Source organism: Coccinella septempunctata, chromosome 2, assembly GCF_907165205.1.
Source record: "Coccinella septempunctata chromosome 2, icCocSept1.1, whole genome shotgun sequence".
NCBI classification, from domain to species: Eukaryota; Metazoa; Arthropoda; class Insecta; order Coleoptera; family Coccinellidae; genus Coccinella; species Coccinella septempunctata.
This window is the reverse complement of record NC_058190.1, coordinates 48852483-48869426: the sequence shown is the minus strand read 5'-3', so window position 1 is coordinate 48869426 and position 16944 is coordinate 48852483. Positions and strand designations below refer to the sequence as shown.

General features: G+C 36.2%; 2 protein-coding genes across 2 annotated transcripts in view; both read left to right on the top strand.

Moving 5' to 3' along the window:
• LOC123307179 (nephrin-like) overlaps positions 1-14265 on the top strand; it is a 98832-nt gene extending 84567 nt beyond the window's left edge. The window contains exons 10-14 of the mRNA XM_044889396.1: positions 3344-3640; positions 7355-7687; positions 10124-10456; positions 12066-12175; positions 13282-14265. Of these exons, the coding sequence (XP_044745331.1) occupies positions 3344-3640; positions 7355-7687; positions 10124-10456; positions 12066-12175; positions 13282-13440 (1232 nt within the window). The 3' untranslated portion in view covers positions 13441-14265. The remainder of the gene's footprint in view (positions 1-3343; positions 3641-7354; positions 7688-10123; positions 10457-12065; positions 12176-13281) is intronic.
• Positions 14266-15158: 893 nt separating this feature from the next.
• On the top strand, positions 15159-16165 carry LOC123307457 (39S ribosomal protein L40, mitochondrial). The gene is made up of 5 exons (XM_044889783.1): positions 15159-15317; positions 15372-15458; positions 15508-15678; positions 15735-15933; positions 15990-16165. Exons 1-5 carry the CDS (start codon positions 15280-15282, stop codon positions 16101-16103), a joined length of 609 nt encoding a protein of 202 aa, XP_044745718.1. The 5' UTR covers positions 15159-15279; the 3' UTR covers positions 16104-16165.
• The last annotated feature ends 779 nt before the right edge of the window (positions 16166-16944 follow it).

Genomic DNA, 16944 nt, shown 5'->3' with positions numbered 1-16944 from the left:
AGTAGATATCTAATGAATATTTGAACGTTTTGTAAACTAAAATATTCCTCATATTTTCTCGTATAATGCTCCGTTTTCGAGTAAAAAAAATTGGGTACTTTGTCCGAATACAACTCTGTTCAGAAGATCCACAGAGGTGTAGTGTCACAGATTTAGCTAGGGATTATGAAGGTATTTTTGTTTTTTCAGGGGTGGCATAGCTCATTATGAAAACTTAAAATGGCTTTATCTTTTTATCACGACGGAATCGGAAAAAATAGTATAGGAAAAAAGTGTTTCTTTAGACCTCAAGAATCTACTGTTGCAATACTTGTACGAGTCAAAGACTCATCCTGTATAATTCTCATAGTGAGCTGGCTATTATACAAATAGTCAGTTTGAACTAGAAATTGTCATATGGAACTGATAACTGGCAATTATTACCTCATTGTAGGAGTGAAGTGGCAGTTACACATTGGCAGTAGCCAATTCCAACTGACAATTATACATAACTGTCAGTTGAAATGGACAATGCCTTCAGTAGTTTCTCCATCCGGAAATGAAAGAAAGAAAAATGTTCTCCAGTTCATTCAACGCAAATTCAATTCTGGAATGCTTGTTTGGATGCAAATAGGCCAAACTATGTCCAGTTTGCTTCCATGTGAGCTCTCGCCTCCGGAACAACAGGAACGTTCTGACCTTGCGGTCCCCGCAGGTGAGGTCAATCGATCACATGCCCAAGTGGAAAACTCCGACGGTTCCTCTTGCTACCCCAACCCGACGCCACGTGATCGCGTTCTCGGCCCGAACCTGCCTCCGGGGATTTATCAGGCAACTTTTCCGGCGAAAAAGTTCGAACCTTCGCGTCATTCGGCCGGCGCTTTTCGTCAAACTTGGAAATTATCAACACTTTTCCGGGTCCTGAATTGCCGGTGATTTGTCGGTCTTACCCCGCACCTACGTTCGGATCCGGTCTCTCGAATATTTCACGAGACCCACTTTCTGGGTATATCGACGTGAATTGCCGGAATTTCGGCAGCCAGTGTGTTGCCGCTCGGAAAAATCGTCCATTTCCGTTATTGCGAACGGGGTTTCGACATCATTTCCTCGATTATTTGTCCCGTTTCCTGGAGCGCCGCGTTACATCCATTGTATGCATAAAATATTCGGTTTTCCCTTTTTTCGCGCGCGCTGCATCTATCCGTTCCAGGGAAAGGTTGCCGCCAATTTTGGGTCATCACGGCAGAGGCTGTCGGTGCCGTGGTTTTCCGAAAATTTTTCTTGGCACAGGTTGTCCCAGGATTAACGGGAACAAATTTGGTATTATTTCAGAACCTGATAATAACACGAGAAGTTTCTATGGAGTCAAAAACACATTGAATAGTTGTTGCTTCAAAGATGACGAATTGATTATGGATTCATTCGATTTTTTCAAAAGATTGCAGAGGTAAACTTTGCTGTAGTGTCATTCAAAGATCTAGAACTCAATCTTTAACTCATCCGCCATATCTACAGAGGGGTGTAATTGCAAACCCTTTTTTTCCACCATAATTGTTATTCAGGCTTTGAATATTATGATTAAAAAATATGCATTGAAAAAACGATTTTATTTGGAAACTTGGATGCTCTGAAGGATGAGCGAGGAAATGAGTTTGAGGTGAATGTCTATTTGGCAATCTCTGTCCACATTGAAAAATTTTTTATAGAACCATAATGAAGTAGGTAGTCATTTTTGAAGCAACGTTACTGTTCAACGAAGCATTTCCGAAACGACCACCATAGAAACTTTTCGTCTTATTCTGAGGTTTTGAAATTAAATCCAAATTTATTCCAATTAATCCAAGGACACCCTGTATAGTGTGCGAGAGAAAACTTGCTAAATTGTTTTGGCGTGGAATTATGGTCGAATAGGCACAATCAGTGCTCAAATATCAAAAGCGAATAATTCACGAATATTGCACTGATCACAGATAAGGAAATTTGAATTCAGTCATTTAGAAAATCTACTATAGAACCAAACAAAATTTCAATGTAAAAATGTTTTATTACCTCAACATATTCTCCTCTTAATTGGATACATTCATTACGGGGAACCTGCAACGTCTCTAGACCTTTCAAAAAAATGTTTCTTCTTGCTCTGCAAACCACACCTCCACAGCTTTCATTACATACCTACTCGTTGGAAGAAAATTTACGACCTTTCAAACTTTTTTCAGTTAAGGAAAGAGATGATAGTCGGATGGAGCCAAATCTAGGGAGTAAGGGGGGTAAAGGGGGGTGTTCTAGTAATTCAAACCCTAAATCACGAATTTCTTGCATGGCATCATGAGATTTGTGTGCAGGGGCGTTGTCATGCAAAAACAAAACATCTTTGGATAGCTTTCCGCGTCTTTTCACTTTAATTTTTTTCCGTAAAGTGGACAGTAATGTCGAATAGTAATCTCCGGTTATTGTTCTTTCCTTATCCAAAAAATCAATCATGATTACCCTATGGCAATCCTAAAAAACTGAAGTAAGAACTTTTCCAGCAGATTTTTTTACACGAAACTTCTTAGATCTTGGAGAACCAGAGTGTCACCATTCCATCGATTGTTGCTTTGATTCTGGATCTTAGAAATGTACCCAAATCTCATCCATAGTAACGATTTGGTTTAAGAAGTCTACATCGTTCTCAAATCGAGCACACATCGAACGCGATGCTTCTACCCTTGCACGCTTTTGGCCAACATTCAAACATTTAGGGATCCATTTTGCAGTAATTTATGTCATGTCCAAATTGACGTGAACTATATGATGGACTCGTTCATATGAAATATTCAGTGCTTCAGATATCTATTTTAGCCCAATTCGACGGTCTGATAAAATCATGCCATGCACTGCTTCAATATTTTCGGGGACTGACACAGAAACTGGCCTTCCCGATCAGTCATCATCTTCAATGAAAAAGTTACCTCTTTTGAAGCTTGCAGTCCAATTTTTCACGGTCACATACGAAGGAAATTCAACACCAAGGGTATTAAGCACATCTTCGTAAATCTTAACCCTTTTAAATACAGGTACTTGATGATGGCTCGATACTACAATTTTTCGATTTTCACAATTTCCGTGGACATCTTCTTTCTTTTAATTTATTGCGTAACTCTGGTTTACTTTTTTGACCTCAAACGTCACACTGACACTTCTAATGAGTTATTCTTCGTTGCTATGGTAACGCAATATTTTTTTATGCATGGAACTAGTCTAGGCTAACTAGATATCGATACATACTCGTACTTTGTGCAGAAAAAAATTCATCAGAGCAATATTGACGACAGATATCAAGATATAAAGTTTAATGTGTTATGGCTCATGCTTCTGATTACAGATGCTCCTGTGTGTAAAGACGAAGAAGTGACCATAATCGGAGCTTCCTTAGACGAAGTGCTCAAGGTCAGGTGCCAAGTGTCTGCAGACCCCGCAGAGGTCCATTTCGTCTGGCAATTCAGCAACAGCGGCGAAAGCTTCGACGTCTCGCCGGCCAGATTCGCCACCTCTAGTGCCAACGTGAGCGAGCTCATGTACACCCCCGCTTCCCAGAGGGACTACGGAACGCTGACGTGCTGGGGCAAGAACGTCATAGGGAGGCAGCAGGAGCCTTGCGTCTTCCAGGTGGTGTCAGCTGGTAAGTTTAACAGATTAATGTTTTTCGATATCCACATCATGCTAGAGAAGTTCGATTTTTGTCGCTACTTCTGACTCCTATCGGTATCGGTAAAAAAGTGCAATAAGAAAATACGAAAAAATATTACACGAACTATAGCTCCTGTGACTTGAACTGTTACATTAGATACTTCTTTGTTGCGAAACTCCAGGCTGTCTGTAAATTAATGCGAAAGACTTGAAGACATGATTCCTCGATAAAAATTGGCATATTCATAATCGACCTCCCTTCTAAGATACAGTTTTTGGAAGGCATTGACGAGCTGACAGTATTCGATTTTTTCTACTGGTTCTAAAAAACACTGAATCATAAGACTCTACATAATATGAAGCCCTTAATAGACCCATAACTTTATTATTAGGGATCGAAAATAACAACATGATTTTCGAAAAACAAAATTCTCCCATGATTTCCCTTTAATTCTGGAGTAAAAAGTCTCTTCGATACAGTCGATACTTGAGATCTGCTATCCTCGACGAATTTATCTGTTATTTTTCGAAGTTTTGGAATATACATGGCGATCCTTTCATTGTAACATTGAAGCATCTCCTTCCTTCTTCGATAAATCAATAATTTTAAAGTTACTGCCCATTTTATTGACGCAGTATAGTTGGTTAAATACACAGGATCGGCAGAATTTCGTTTGCCGTACATGTGGGTCGCATAGCTGAATCTATTCTAACTACCTGAAACCTTCGATGTTTCTCATCTCTTCAGTTATGTGTATTGTTTCATTGATAAGGGGCGGTGAGAAGTACCAAGAAAGAAAGTTCATTCTTTTCTGTCGAAAATTCCTCATTGCAGACAAATTGGAGATGCTTCAGAAACTGCACAAAAAATATGCTGGTCCATAATGAATATTCACGAGCAGCCACTGGGGTGTTATATCATTTTGCTTATTTCCGAAAGTTCGTTATTAGAAATAACGACGCAAATTCAAATTTCAAACATTTTGTGACAACTAAGCCCAACTCGTTGAGTCCGAGTATGTAGGTAAACCCCTCATTCAACTATTCACGTCTGTAGCCGGCATTACCCTAATCCTCGTCATATCCAAAGAACGGCTCTGGTGGAATCACCTTCTGGAATTAGGGCGACAAATACTTTGATTCTAGTTCCATTTCAGACTGTCAGAGTCGAATTAAACCTCAGAATTATTCAACCCGAAACAAATTACGGACAACCTTTTAAATGCTGCCATGCCAGTTGGTAGGAACAATCCTGCCAGATATTCACCTGCAACACGAAATAATAAAACAAAGGACCACGATGTAGAGGATTATGTTCCGCCGCATGGTTTCTGCAAAGTCCTTCCAACGGAAATTTGCTCAGTACACTGTTGGAGGCAGCGTGAGCTGCTCAAAGTATCAAAATACAAAGGGGACACTTTATTGTAGAAATAATTCCCGGTGCAGTGCATAGTTAATTAAGACCATTAAAGCGGGATGATAATTCAAGCAAGTCTAAACCGACTAATTTTACCTGGAGGGCTCAAACAAGAGTTGGCATGTTTGAGCGGGAATAATATGGGTTCGGGGTCTTCTTCAGCGATGAAGGTGGGGGGCTTTTTGATTGAGGTCAATCAGAGATTTCGCTTCGTTGTCAGATAAATGAAAAAATTACTGCTCCATGATTGTTTTATCTATCTGTGGTGAAACAATTTTAAATAAATAGAACACGAAATGGAACATTATGACCCTCTTGAAATTTAAATAGTCGATCAGTTGATGTTAAGACATTGATGATGGGCATAAGGGCTTTTCCTTGAAAATTGCTAGATTTTTCGAGATAGGGTGCTACTTTTACACTAAATCAAAAATTGTGCGAGCAGAATTTTGATGGTTCTTTTGGTTTTTGAGAAACAGGGTCGAATTGAAAAGTATATTTGTGATTGTGATTAGCAACACTAGGCAGCTATCTCACTGCAGTCTTTAACCGACAACAAATGTGTATTTACCATTCCTTGTATTTATGTTCCAAGGGGTAAACTTGAAAACAAGATAATTTAAAATACCTTCAATTTTTATGCGTTGTTTATCTGATGAATAAGTCTCACAGGTAGTTCTTTAGATACTTTCACAAGTTAAAATAGTTAGTTGGGGAGCAATCAAATTGTTGATAGTTATTTATGTAGCAAAAAACACAAAAAAGTGTCTATTACAGTCGAGCCTGAAAATTGATATCCGAGGCTAGCAAGTAGGCGGAATAATACATTCTTCCGAGGTGCATATTACATTTTTTCGTCGCTTCGTACTTACTTATGCAAGTAATTACTTACTTGTGTACAGGGTGGGCAAAATTCGTTGTCTACTGAGAGCTCTCGAGAACTATAAGAACTAGAAGAAAACGGATGACACAGCTTTTTTTCAAAGAGACAAAGAATGGTGAAAACCGTTGTCTCCTACGATTCTTCGTTTTCGATTTATCAGCAAAAAATTAGATTTTGACGATTTCGAAATGTTCTCATAACTTCTTTGCCTTTGAAGTTACAGTTCTGAAACTCGAACTTCTTTCTACAGGCATTTTTTCACGTAGTATCTCGAAATGTTTTTTTTTAATGCAAACTTTTATTGAATTTGTTATTTTTTAATTGGAGATTAATCTTTTGTCAGTAGATTCTGACGTATAAAGGTGTCTAAGAAGGTTCAAGTTTAAGATCTGTAACTGCAATGACAAAAAAGTTATGAGAACTTTTCTAAATTGTCAAAAGAAGATGAAATGAATATGTTGCAGTGGTTGGGAATGGGTATCTCCCGAAGGAATTAACAGATAATTACAAGAATGTTAAATTCTTCAACAAAAATCATCTTGCATCAATATAGGTAAAAGGAATTGAAGGAAGTTTCAATCAAGATGAACTTCACCTTTGAACAAAAATTTCACATGAATAAACGATTAGCAGGACAACTGGCGCGTATTTGTGGCTGTTCATTTTAGTGCATTGATACAATAATAATAATAAGGTATTTATTGGTACCTTGAGACATTTACAATATATAGGACAATTCAAATGAAAAATAGAAAAATCAATTTTCGGGAACTTATTCTACGATGACATTCATCGAAAATTCTGTAGTAAACTTTCCGCATTAATTCACTCAAACATAAAATTCTCGAATGCCACCACTTTTTTGGGTCTCCCAATAGAAGGAAATTCTTTGTCATCCTCTTCATTCACAATCCTTTTGATTGTGGAAATATTCAGCTGAAATATAAGTCGTTTAGATTCGCAGATGAAACATCATATAAATTTCCTTACATTGGATATGTTCGCTTCCGTCTGACGTATCGTGGATTTTAGAATATCAGGGTATAACTATTTGAATGAGCGGACCTGAATTCTAAATATCACTTCCTGAAACCCTGTCCCTTTTTTCAATCACTTTCGGCATTTTCATAAAAAAAAATTGTGGCAACGGCGTTATGACATTAACGACAAATCATGAGTGCCAACCTTACTCCGTTTTAGTTACAAAAACTTGAGAAAATTATTTCATGGCCAACCGACTGCTAAAATAAATGTGAATGAAGTATATGCCAGCAATCCCATCCCTCCAAGAGCTACCCCATCCGAAACTCGTTGCTCTAATCCGAATATTCATTATCAGAAATGACGAATCGAAATTAATACCCCATTCGAATCTAGACTCACCCCCATTAAATTGTCCCTCACAGCCAAACCGGGTGCGCCGACAAACTGCACCCTTCGGGCTCCCGTCAACCGGACTTCGGAGATCCTGGACGTCGAATGCAGGCCGGGCTACGACGGCGGCCTGCCGCAGATTTTTATGCTGGAGGCCTACGACGCGAACAACATGAAGATGAGGCTTAATCTGACCAGCCTGAGCCAGGAGTTTCCCCTCTTCAGGTTGGAACTGAACGATCTGCCGCCCTGGGAAGGATCGCCCCCGGCCTTGAGATTGGTAATTTATGGGATGAACGCGAAGGGCAAGGGGGAGAAGGTGGTGCTGGAGGATATAATGCTGAACGACGCCGAGAAGAGGACAGGTGAGGGTTTGTTAGTTGTCGAATTTTCCGGTGAAAATTATTGTTTCTCAATAAACTTTTTAGGGTTTTCACTCCCAATCTCTGAAACAAAATCAATTAAAAATGAAATCGACGATTTTCTCCTGCGTAAATTCTTGCACTAATTTGTCAGGAGCAATTCGTCGATTTCATTTTTAATTGATTTTGTTTCAGAGATTGGGAGTGAAAACCCTAAAAAGTTTATTAAGAAATGCAGAATCCTCCCAGAATAAATTTCAATCGATATCCAAAATTATTGTTAGTTGCAATAAATAAAGAACATCCATTTTTCCATATTTATCCAAATATTTTGGGTCGAACAGCTGATGAAATAAAGCAAATTTGAAAGAGGGAGGATGCTCAAAAAATGAGGGGATGTTCGATTTTTAGGTGCTATTTCAAAAAAAACTGAATTAATAAGTCTCTTAATTAAAGCATGATGAGTTTACAACTAAGTAGGATTCGTTAGCAATAATCACAATTTCATCATTTCCCAACCAAGGAATGTTCAATAACTCATTAGATACATATCCACATTATGGGGTTTTTGAATATTTCGGCATTTATCCTTCAAAAAAGAAGATTCTCTTAATTTCGTTGAAATTTGAAATTTCGTTGAAAATCACGACATACTAGTGTATTATTTTGGTACTGTCAGAAACCCAAAATAAAGTACAGGGTGTTAGTGAATAATAGCGATTAATTTCAGGGCATGAATCTGCATAAATAGACAGTGGTATTTTGCTATATAACTTCTGTCTCCAAATGCTTTATTTCCGGAGATAGGTACAAGTTTTCCTTATCATCTACTGACTGTACTTATTTCTCCGAAACTGGTTGAGATATGCAAATGAAATTTGGTGGGTTTCATGAGACGGATCGTATTTAATAGAATGTTAACAGTAGTCTTCTGGCATCGCTATTAGATGATGCATTAAAAAATGAAAAATAGGCATTTAGATTTTTTTTTTCGTAAAAACCGAGCCCCATACGAATAAATAAAGGCTTATTTTTTCGTCACAAATTGAACGAGCAATTCGAAGATGATTTTTAATGTGAAATATTTTAGTGGCATATCGTTTTTTCATGAAAAAAAATTGATACTTATGAAATATCCGAAATCTTTACGAAATATGGGAAATATTTGGAAAATATTCAAAAATATCAGATAGCTGAATGGAAAAATATTGTATGTATATAAGGTGAGTCTTTGACACGTACAAATATTTCAACACTAGATTCTTAGGGTCAAAAGAAACGCTTTTTCCCTATACTATTTTTTCTGATTCGGCCCTGATAAAAGAAGAAGAAACAAAATTTCCTTCAGAATAACAAGCTTAATCTATGACATTACACATCTGTATCTGTGGATCTTATTTTACAAAACGTTCAAATATTCATTAGCCAGCGTCCAACTTAGTTTCAAGAGTTGGGTTACTTGGGTTTTTAGTATTTTTATGGTACGTAATGGTCATAATGAGAAAACTGGAAGACGTGGGTGATATCTTGTGTCCGAAAAAGATTCATCAAATAAGTGAAAAAATATATTCCAAAATTCATTACCTTCGATAAAACCGTTTTTTTATGGTTTTTCAAAAACCTGTATCTTTTAAACCGAGCCGATTCGTAAAAAATGGTGTAGGATGAAAGTGTTTCTTGTGACCTCAAGAATCTACTGTTAAAACAATTGTACGAGTCAAATACTCACCTCGTATAGATACTCATTTATTCATGCTGACATACAATAGTATTTGAATACGTCAGTTGTGAAAAAACACTTCAGCACATGCAACACTACATGGAAAAACAAAACAAAAATCCTCTATAACATTAGCATCAATCATATGGATTAATTAATTTGTTCAAAGTGATCTGCAATTCCTGGTCCATCTCATTAGTAAAACAAGAACCGAAAAACCGAATCAATTTCAATATTCAAGTGGACATTCTATTTCACACTTTCCCTCTTGAGTGGATTAAATCGATGATCGGTAAAAACAACAATTTGTCCCCCCCAAAGTGATAACAACAATTTACTCAAGAGATTACATATTATGGATTTTCTATCCATTCGTTATTGTCGTTGACAGGAAATACCTCGTTACCACCAACACAAATAAAATATTTCGTACTTCATGCTGAAAGAAGTAATCCATTAATTTCGAGCGAATACAAATGAGTTGCTCCATAACTCAATGTCCCTCCACTATTGTTCTCAGAAAGCAATATTCTAAATTAGAAGTTGTTCAATATTATTATTTTCATGCATGTTTGGAAGTTGGATAGGTTGAATTTTATTTCAATTCTCGTTGGTTTGAGTGGAAAATCATCCGAATTTGGGGTGAAACCTTATCTTTCCACATATTGACTCGTTCTGACTTTTGTTTCCTCTGTTTCATTCAGTTTTTCCTCTCGCAGATGGCGGCACCAACATAAGTATGCTTCCAATGGCAGCCTTATTGACAGGCTCGCTCTTAACTTTAGCCCTAGGGGTATTTGTAGTGGTGGTGATCACTATGAAACGAAGGCATCGACACTGTGGGGGCTCGCATTGCGCTCTACAGCTAGATCCCAAACAACCAAAGCCTCCAGTGCCTGGGTCCATGTTGGAGATTAACACAGGCGACAATAGATACGTAGTAGCGTATACTGTGAAACAGAACAGCGATTGTCCCATGGGTGCCCAATTGACAGTTTGTACGACAGGGACAAACGATACAAGGCAGCCGGACATACTAAATACGCCGAGAGGTGAGTTTTTTAATTTTGTTTGGTGTTTTGGTGGTGGATCAGTAAATTGCACTTTTTTATGATTTCGGCGATGTTTGAAGACGTTTTAGATTGGTTGGGGGAATCATGAGTGTAGAAAATTTGATTTTAAGTAGGAGCTCTTTAAATTGATCAGTGGTGAGGCGAAATGCTATCAAATATTTTCACAAAAATTTCCGATCATAAGACAGTATCTGGTTTCTTCCAACTGGTCTGGTGTTTTTCAAACATCGCCAGTTTTATCGAGACGTTCTCGCTTTAAGTCCACAAATTTCCAACGGAAATAAACGAGCTAGGTGCACCAAAAACTCAGCCAGAATTATAAATCACAATTTATCGTTTTCAGATCTATTCACGCTAGAAATCATCCCTCTCCAATGAACAAATAATCACTTGCTTGAAAATAACCAAAAAGAGACCGGCTGCAACGAACGCTCTCCCCACATTCTCCCAGTTTCCTTTATCATTAAGAACGGAAATATCTTTTCAGCCAAACGGGTCTCGATCGGGAAATTCTATTAAATCCATTACACACAAAAGGATTTTGGAACTGACATTAGCACAATTGGATTATGTTTCATTTCTTTTGTATATTTTTGTAATAAATTATTTTTGTTACTTCTTGTTTTTCTCATTCCGTCTCCTGGATGTGTTTCTGACATATTTCCCTTTCCCGTCCCGTTCTTCCTCGGCGTGGAGTCTATGTAGGTCGAGACTTGTGCTGACAATGAAGTGGGTGCTGGGAATGGAGTTTTCCACGGTGCAATTCCAAAAGGCAATGGATAATTCATTTCATTAAAATTCTCATGTTATTTTTCACGAGAAAGTCGTTTCTTTCGTTTGTTTGGTACTCATTTTCGATCTGTCAGCAAAGTAAACCCGCCGATCCTGTTTTCATTTAGATAAGTAAGTAAACTAATCAGTCAGGAAGGAATCATTCAATTGCAATATTATAATGTGACCTTAATATTGCGATTGATTTTCGGAGAATTAAGTATCCAAAAAAAATAGACGAGAAACTTATTGAAAATATTCAAATAAAAGTATTCTATTTATATTAAAATTGAGAGGTGGGATGCTGCGAACAAGATTAAAAGTGAATCTATACTTCTATACCTTCGAAGTGGATCAGAACACCGGTAGATGTTCGCACAGGGGTGTAATCTAGATAAAAGAAATCTACTAAAGAAATTTAAGTTATCCTTCGATGAGGAACTTCCAAATTACCTATTTTAAATTAAATACTTATACACATACACACATACAGATATAATATGGCTCTAATATGATCTTAATACCACTCAATTATTGCAATATCATTATTCGAACTTTCCTGCAAATTCGGTCGAAAAATTTCTTGATGTAAAGATTCATTTCATACTTTGAGAGTACCAGGACGACAATAACGATGCTCTAACTTCTCCTAAACCAACTTATATAGTATTCCGTATTCCACATCTTGAAAATAGTAGTCGTTATGCAGTTTAATTATACCTGAATGACATGGAAAGAAGCGAGAATATCCTCGATGTATGTAGAATAAAATTTTGCCTTGAAGTTTCATGTTTGTAAGGATGTATCCTCTGGATAGGTGGAGACTCTACAACGCCTCCATCTGCAGGAGGACCCTTACCTCGTCCAGACGCCCTCTTCACGCCTCCAGCTGAAAGGTCGAAGCCAAATATATTCACAAATAACACGGTAAGTAGAATCAGGAATTTTATTTCGTGCAGAATCATAAAGAGGCAAGAAAAAGATCCAGCTAGACGCACCTCGTCGTACAGCCGTTCGGAGTTATTATTTTCTGTTATTTTATTTTCTGTATCATTATCTCCAAACATTTCAAATTATTCTTACATTCACTGAGTTTCATTTTCTTCTCACCGCCTTAATCTCGTACTTGTCCATATTTATCTACTTCGTGGAAATCTTCAACTGCGAAGCATATTGCCGAGAGAATGAATAGAACACATTGGAAAAAGCTCTAGAAGATAATCCAGTAATAAAGGACGATGTGTTAAAAGGATAACCCTCCCAGAATTGGCTCTATCCTGCTGCAGTGAGGGCTCAATAAAACGTAATGTGTTACGTTATATGCAGTAAAGTAGAAATGCTGCATTGATATTTCGATTGAACTTAAACAATTTTGAGCATGAAGCGAGATACTTTGAATGGGAACAAACCTATGTGTTCTTTTATGTGGACTATCGAGTTTTCTTTTGTTTAATGTGCAGCAGCTATGGCAATTTCAGTGAAGGGATAGGAAGGAGAAGGATCTTTGAATACTGGCTATACTTATATCATACACAAACAAAATATTGTTTGATTGAGATGATTGATGAGACTCACAAGACGAAATAAAACTGGAATTTTGATTCTCTTTGGTCCAATTGAAATTTTTCTCACAGATTCAGGACCTATCTTTCCACTGAGGGGGAGAGGAAACTAGCAGAAAATACAGAGTGATTCAACTACTACACGCCGCCTTTCTGAACTAATGTTAAAATTTATCAATTCAAAGTGACCAAGTTTTTGAGCGGAAAATCATTACAAAATGCTAAGGTCTTTTCAATCTGGGTATTATACAGGTGTCCCAGATGTCGACGTTAAGCCGAAATTGGATGATACGCCAAGTCTCAATGGTTATCAGATAAATATTGAAAAAATTAGTTGCTACAAGTCTTTATTTTTCAATTTTTTTGGCGTGTATTCCTGATTAATGCTTCTTTCTGTATGCTCTGGCCCTGAAGAAATTAGTGACTAATATATATTTCCATTGTACTAAAACTGTTCGCATCCCCTTACAGTATCAAAAACAAATAGATCAGGCGACCCCTCCAGACAATTGTGCCACTTTGGGGCGTAGCAGACCAAGGCCTAGAGACATGTCTTTTTCAACGTTCGCCACGATGAGAAGGGACCACATAATTGCAGACTCCATACCAGGTCCCGAGAGTTGTGTGTAAAGATTTTTGTCAATTTAGTGAATTAAACTTAAGGATAAACTTCTTCAAACTTTGAGTGTTATAAAATGCCTAAAATATGTTTTAATACCGCTCTATGTGATAGAAGAAATACAAACTAGGAAAATGAAGTGAGTAATATTCACAAAAACTAATTTAAAGCCTCCTTGAGTGTGAATATATACATTAAAATAAAATAATCCTATTGATGAACTTCCAATGACAAATCTCAAGATAGTGTTGAATTGTTCCAAATTGAGCAGGAGTACCTAGAAGAGTTAAGTGGACCATAAAATCAATATATTGTGGTCGAAGAGTCTCAATTGAAATAATTTTCAGAAAATGGGAAGTAACTTATCTCCGACAGTTTCCAACTGCTAACATATTTTTTTCTGTAAAACAAAACATGTATATCTCATTGTACACTCATTTCGAAACAAAATTAATTGCTCCTTAATTGATTAGGAATTCATCTCATCAGTTTCATTGAAAACTTCATATATAAACTACAAAGTCCTTCCCATCTTCAAACTCAAACTTGTATTATACAGAATGTAAAATATAAATGTAAATATGTAATTGGTATAATTGTTCGAGAAAATGATAAATATGTAATTAAGTACCTATTGCTTGCAACAAAATATGTTGCAGGATAATGAGTGTTTTGTACAATAATAAAAGTGTAAATATGGAAAATGTGTCCTACCTAGTATGATTTAATATATGTAAAATAAATTTAAAGACAGCTAAAAGTGTGCTATTGAAAGAATTTTGTTAATGTAGATAAAAGGATGAGAGAACAGAGTATTGATATGAAAAATAAACATTTAAAAATGAATCAGGATTTTATTTTTAGAGTTGAAATATAACAACTGTTGAACTGTTGAAGCAAAATGATTCGTCAATCATTAGAAATACTTTGACATAATCAATATCACCGGAAACATATAATTTTCGGGTAATTTCGGGTAAGGTTCAACGAGAAAAGTGTCGTCGCGAAATATTATTCAATAGGATCTGAACAAATTTTTTGAATCAAATCAGCTTAAATCGTGTTCATTTCTCGAATATTTTTCATTCCAAACAAACTAACAGCAGCCAAGAAAAGTTAGCAATCCATTCAAAATTATTTATCTCTAAAATACAGCTATTTCAATTACACTCTAATCAGCCGCAAAATGACGGCGGTCTGTCCCTAGAATGCAATAATCGTTCTTTTAGATGTTTAGGGAAACATTTAGCCTAGACTAGAGAGTCCAGGCTCTCATCTTTGAATTCGTTTTTCGGATCATAGCAAAACTATGGAGGGTGATCTCTACCCTTTGAAGCGAAAGGTCTATGATTAAGTCCGCCACCTATGGAACTAACTTGTAAACATAATGTTCATTAGGTCCAAGAAGGTATCTTCTTGGTTACAGCAGATTTCACTATTATAAAGACATCTGTTACGGAAACAGTTTTCTTTAAAGTATTACAGAAATCTGTACAGTAATCTGTAATGTGTACAGTAATCTGTACAAATGTTTGTACAGATTACTTTTCTGAGAAAATATACAGATTACTTTTCTATATTTGTACAGATTACTTTTTTACCTTGTAACCAATACAGAACATCCCGTAACATGCGTCTGCGCCATCTATAAATTCAAAGTTAGAGTATTAACTCTAACTTTGAATTTATAGAATTTTCATTAGAAAATTCAAATGTAGCTTCAGTTTGTGTTCATCAGATGTCGCTTAGTGAGAGTGAAATAATGTTGAAATTGAAATTAGTAAGATAAAAAATTTCCTCAAAATTTGTTATTCTCACGTATTCATCAATCTTATTTCGAAGTAAAAAAAATGATAGCGTGTAGAGGTTTGATTTCTAATATTTATAGGTAAGTACAATCAATTTTATTATACAGTATCGATATACTTCCTATTCGTTTTAGGTTATCTACGGCTCCTACAGGTATACTTGCCAGGAAAAATATTTACCCTGGAGCAAGTAATAATATTCACACAACTCCGATTCTATGGTAGGTTATCATTTCAAACATTCATAATGTTCATCCTGACTGTTTTAAGGGCTGAACCCCTAAAGAAGAAAAAAAAGTTGGACCCTGCTGTAGTACGAGCTCGAGAAGAGAGGAAAAGGAAAAAAATTGAAAAACAAATCCGCAGATTGGAAAAAAATGCTAGACAGTTGAAACCTCTTGAAGAATGTGAGATACCACTTAATATCATTGATGAAAGGGAGTAAGTTCTGGTGTTCAAATTTACTCCTCCAATTCTCAAAATGATTTCATTTGAAGCATTCGAACAAGGAGTAATCCCCCCTTACCTGAAGAAGAATTGGAGCGCAGAGCACTCTTAGAAAAATCCTGGTCCAAATACAAACAGAATCATCATTTAAGAGATATTAAGATGTTGGATCGTATATTATTTTCCCAACAGAAAGCATTGGATGAACTACGGGCAGAATCAGAAGAATTATATCAAGAAGCCATTCAGGTATTCTCAACTTATTATACGAAACTAACATGCCTGATAATTTCTCTATTTTTCAGACTGACTTTCATCTTATACCCTTCAAAAGTGAAGGACCTGTGCAAACTCCACCGATTGATAACTATGACGTACCTGATGGTGATTATTTGGATGTCTCTAGAAAATGGGATTAATTGATGCCAGACAATTTTCCAGTTATTTATACATCAAAGCAAATAAATATTCTTGTGTCCAATTGCTCTTTGAGCATTTATTATTCCCCAAAAATTATCCTGACCACTAGTTATAAATAGATTTTACAATGAAGTTAAAACGAAATCTTAAGTATACTCATTCAGTATTGACCCAATACGAATACACAAAGGTATACTATTTATTATGCTTTATGTGGCAAAAGTGTAAATGGTGAAAACATCCATTTTCTGTACTTTTCCTGCATATATTCAAGAGCAGAATGTTAAAATTTGTTATGTGCAGTTTTAAAAATTTTAGCTCTTGATTAATATCAGTGTAGCATATTATACATACTGAAATTGAAGTCACTTAGCATTATTATCGCATAAAAGAATTTACGGTGGCGAATGTTTCTGAAATGGTCGAAATACAATTATTTATTGAGAAGCTCAAAAACGTTGAAATAACGAAAAAATATATACTTTCATAATTGAATTAGGCGCCAAAAAAAAAGGTTTAACTCACAGAGGAAGACAAATCAAAGATTTCCTCTTTGGAAAGATTTATGGTTTAGTTAGTTGTCACTTTTTCATTTTGTAAAAAATTTTCATACCGTGAATAAATTGACTTGCGCATTACTTCAGCTCTGTCATTTCAACAGGAAAGGAGAACTTCAGATTCTTGCAAGACAAAGATGGAGCTACAAATGTATGTTTGAACTTATACTACTTTTCATGTATATAAATACAAATTAGTCCAATCAACGAACGTGTTCATTTGCCTAACAGTGATGTTTGTGAAACAACACCACCTATACCTTGTCTTTGATTAGATCATGTT